We start from the raw sequence: 3,432 nt of genomic DNA, 5'->3' as shown, positions 1-3,432 counted from the left end.
ATCAATCTTAAATGTAAATTGTGTTCGCAAGGCTATTTCTTTTTTTTTTTTCTTCTTTGCTCCCTAAAACAGACAATGGATGGTCACCTACAATCCAACCGACTAATAGTAATTGTAATATTTGCATGCTAAAAGCACTTTCAAATGGACCTAAAAAAGAGAGAGGAAAGAAAAAGGCCCCTAAAAGAAAAAAGAGAAAAACAAAAAAATGATCACCATTCAATTAATGCAACCGGTGTGGCTAACCAAATTACATTGGTCAACTTTCCAATTTCCAAATAACTTCAATTCTTTCCCTATAAATACTCTCTCAGAACTCTTCATCTTCTCCATATTTCCAAAATACCCAAAACCCACCAATTTTCAAAAACAAAAATGGCTGTTTTTCCAAGGCTTCTTTTCAAGCTCATAGAATGGGTTTTATACCAACTCTTAGCCAATTCATGTTACAAAGCAGCCAAAAAAGTAAAACAATATGGCTTTAGCTTTACTTCCCTTTTTAGTACAAACCCATCTCTCAAAACGCCCCATCCATCTTCTTTTTACCCCCACATTTCTAAATGCAGTCTTAATAACAGAGCATCCCAAACTCTTGTTTGTGACTTAAATGGTGCACTTTTAAATTCCTCAAAAAACTACTCTTTTTTCCCTTATTTCATGCTTGTTTCCTTTGAAGGTGGCTCCATTTTTCGAGCTTTAATCTTGCTTCTTTCATGGCCAATCCTCTGTTTTCTGGATTGGGAATCCAAATTCAAAGCTATGATTTTCATTTCCTTTTGTGGGCTCCCAATTAAAGATATGGCCAATGTTAGTACAACCGTTCTCCCTAAGTTTTTTCTTGAGAATCTCAATCTTCATGTTTTTGAAGCCTTTCAAGCTACTGGCTCTAAGATTGTTTTCACAAGTGTCCCTAGAGTTATGGTGGAGGGGTTTTTGAGAAATTATTTGAATGTTAATGATGTTATAGGGACTGAATTGCAAACTTATGGGCATTACTACACTGGTTTTCTTTCTCGAGATGGTTTGCTTGTGAAACACAAAGCTTTACTTGAGTATTTTGGTGAACAGAGGCCTGATATTGGCATTGGATCTCCAAATCTTCATGATCTTCTTTTCATTTCTCTTTGCAAGGTATTATAATTTCTTCTAATTTCAATTTCATCTTTTCTTTGATCTTAAATTGAATGATTAGATAGATAATTGGTGTGCTCTGTTTATTTCGGTTATTTCATAAACTTATTAGATGAATATTAATTTTGTTGCACACTTGAATTATACTACCTAAGTTTGAAAATCTATCTGGTCTTTTAATAAATGCCAAAAAGATACAATTTTTTTTTTCAAAAAAATATATAAAATACGTACATGTAACAGAAAAATGCCTTAATTTGTCAGACCATCAAATAGTTTCTTGAATTCATGTCAGTGCGTTTTCTGCTGTCTGAATTTTCACTAAATTGATGGGAGTATTTACCAAAAAAACTAACCTGCCTTCTGAAAATATATTTAATAGTATTTTAAATTCAAAATACAAGTTCTTAAATTTTATTTCCCGTACAACAAAAGATGTAGTACATAGAATCATGGACAAGATTCTGCCATTTCTTAAAATTCACGACAGTGTTTTCTGCTTTCTTAAAATTCAGTACATGGATTTATTATGTACCAAAAAAAGGATTTCACCTCTTTTCTGTAAAGAAATTTAATTTCTATGTCACACACCTGAGCAAATTGTTTTAAAAATACTTCTATTGTTAAAACATTATAGAAAATTGCAAAGACAGTTGCAATTAAAACCTTTAACTTATCATTATGGTAGAAATTAGGTTCTAAATAATAAAAATTTAACCTTCAAATTTATACATTTCTATAGTTGAGTAAGTTTAAGAGTTAAATTCCAACACATGCATAAATTCGGGCTCAATTTTTTTAATTAAAAATTAAAGGTATGATTGTAACTATTATTATACTTTAAATGTGATTTTTGTAATTTGCGCTAAAAATTATTATATTATATTTTATCCTTTATAAAAAAAACTATAATTGTAATAAACTATATTTGACAGTGACTTCAAATGAAAATTAGGGTTCATCTAACAAAAAAAAATGGTAATTAATTAAGATAATATTTTTGACAGGAAGGATATGTTGTGAACAAGGATGAGAAGAAAAGCCAAGTAGTAGGAAGAGAAAGATATCCAAAGCCATTGATATTTCATGATGGAAGACTAGCATTTTTACCAACTCCATTTGCAAGTCTTTGCACATTCCTATGGATCCCTTTTGGGGTTTTGCTAGCAATTTACAGAATTTTGATAGGCATTTTTCTTCCTTATAAATTGGGTCTTTGTTTAGGCCATTGGAGTGGCTTAACCATAACTCTAAAAGGCTACACAAATACAATAACATCATCAACATCCCAAAAAAAAGGGGTTTTATTTGTTTGTAGCCACAGAACACTTTTAGACCCTGTATTTTTAAGTGCTTTAATTGGGAAGCCATTAGTTGCAGTTACATATAGTTTAAGCAAATTCTCAGAAGTCATAGCTCCAATCAGAACTGTAAGATTGAGTAGAGACAGGGAAAAAGATGGTGAAAAAATGCAAAAATTACTTGAAGAAGGAGATTTGGTTGTATGTCCTGAAGGAACGACATGTCGGGAGCCGTATTTGTTGAGATTTAGTCCACTTTTTGCGGAATTGACGGATGAAATTGTGCCTGTTGCAGTTAATTCATGGGTGAGTATGTTTTATGGGACGACAGCAAGTGGATTTAAATGGTTGGATCCAATTTTCTTTTTGATGAATCCGAGGGCAAATTACCATATGGTTGTTCTTCCTAAGCTACCAAAGGAAAAAACATGTGGGGGAGGAAAATCAAGTTACGAGGTTGCTAATTATATACAAAGACAATTGGGTGATGTTTTGGGATTTGAATGTACTAAGCTTACTAGAAAAGATAAGTATTTGATGTTGGCTGGGAATGAAGGAATTGTCCAAGATCAAAACTCATAAAAAATAAGATAGATTTTTCTTTTTCTTTCTTTTGGTACTAACAAATCGAAATAGGGGTTGTGTAGTTTGATCTCTCTCCTGTATTGGGGTTTGTTTTTGTGCTGTTTAAGTTCATGAATTTATATAAATTTTGTGATTCATGTGATATTGTTGGGATTTAGTTTTGGTGCATTTGTAATTCAATTTTTAAATTTTTATCTACTTTATGTTTTTTTAATGAATTTACATAATTTTTAAAGATGATATGACTTTTTTTATTTTCTCGAAGTTTAAGTAATCATTTAAGTCTTTATATTCATATTTGTTGTACTAAAAAGATGATAAAAGATCAAAAGTTTATTAACTTAAGAAATCAAATGATACTTAGGAAAAGTATAAAACTAAAATTTGATATAAAAAAGTCAAATGAAGGATGTCC

General features: G+C 30.9%; 1 protein-coding gene across 1 annotated transcript; it reads left to right on the top strand.

The window, feature by feature from the left end:
• The first annotated feature begins 322 nt into the window (after positions 1-322).
• On the top strand, positions 323-3,174 carry LOC120077538 (glycerol-3-phosphate acyltransferase 1). The gene is made up of 2 exons (XM_039031451.1): positions 323-1,131; positions 2,139-3,174. Exons 1-2 carry the CDS (start codon positions 376-378, stop codon positions 3,012-3,014), a joined length of 1,632 nt encoding a protein of 543 aa, XP_038887379.1. The 5' UTR covers positions 323-375; the 3' UTR covers positions 3,015-3,174.
• The last annotated feature ends 258 nt before the right edge of the window (positions 3,175-3,432 follow it).

The sequence above is a fragment of the Benincasa hispida genome, chromosome 5 (genome assembly GCF_009727055.1).
Source record: "Benincasa hispida cultivar B227 chromosome 5, ASM972705v1, whole genome shotgun sequence".
NCBI lineage: Eukaryota > Viridiplantae > Streptophyta > Magnoliopsida > Cucurbitales > Cucurbitaceae > Benincasa > Benincasa hispida.
This window is presented reverse-complemented; position numbering and strand designations above follow the sequence as displayed.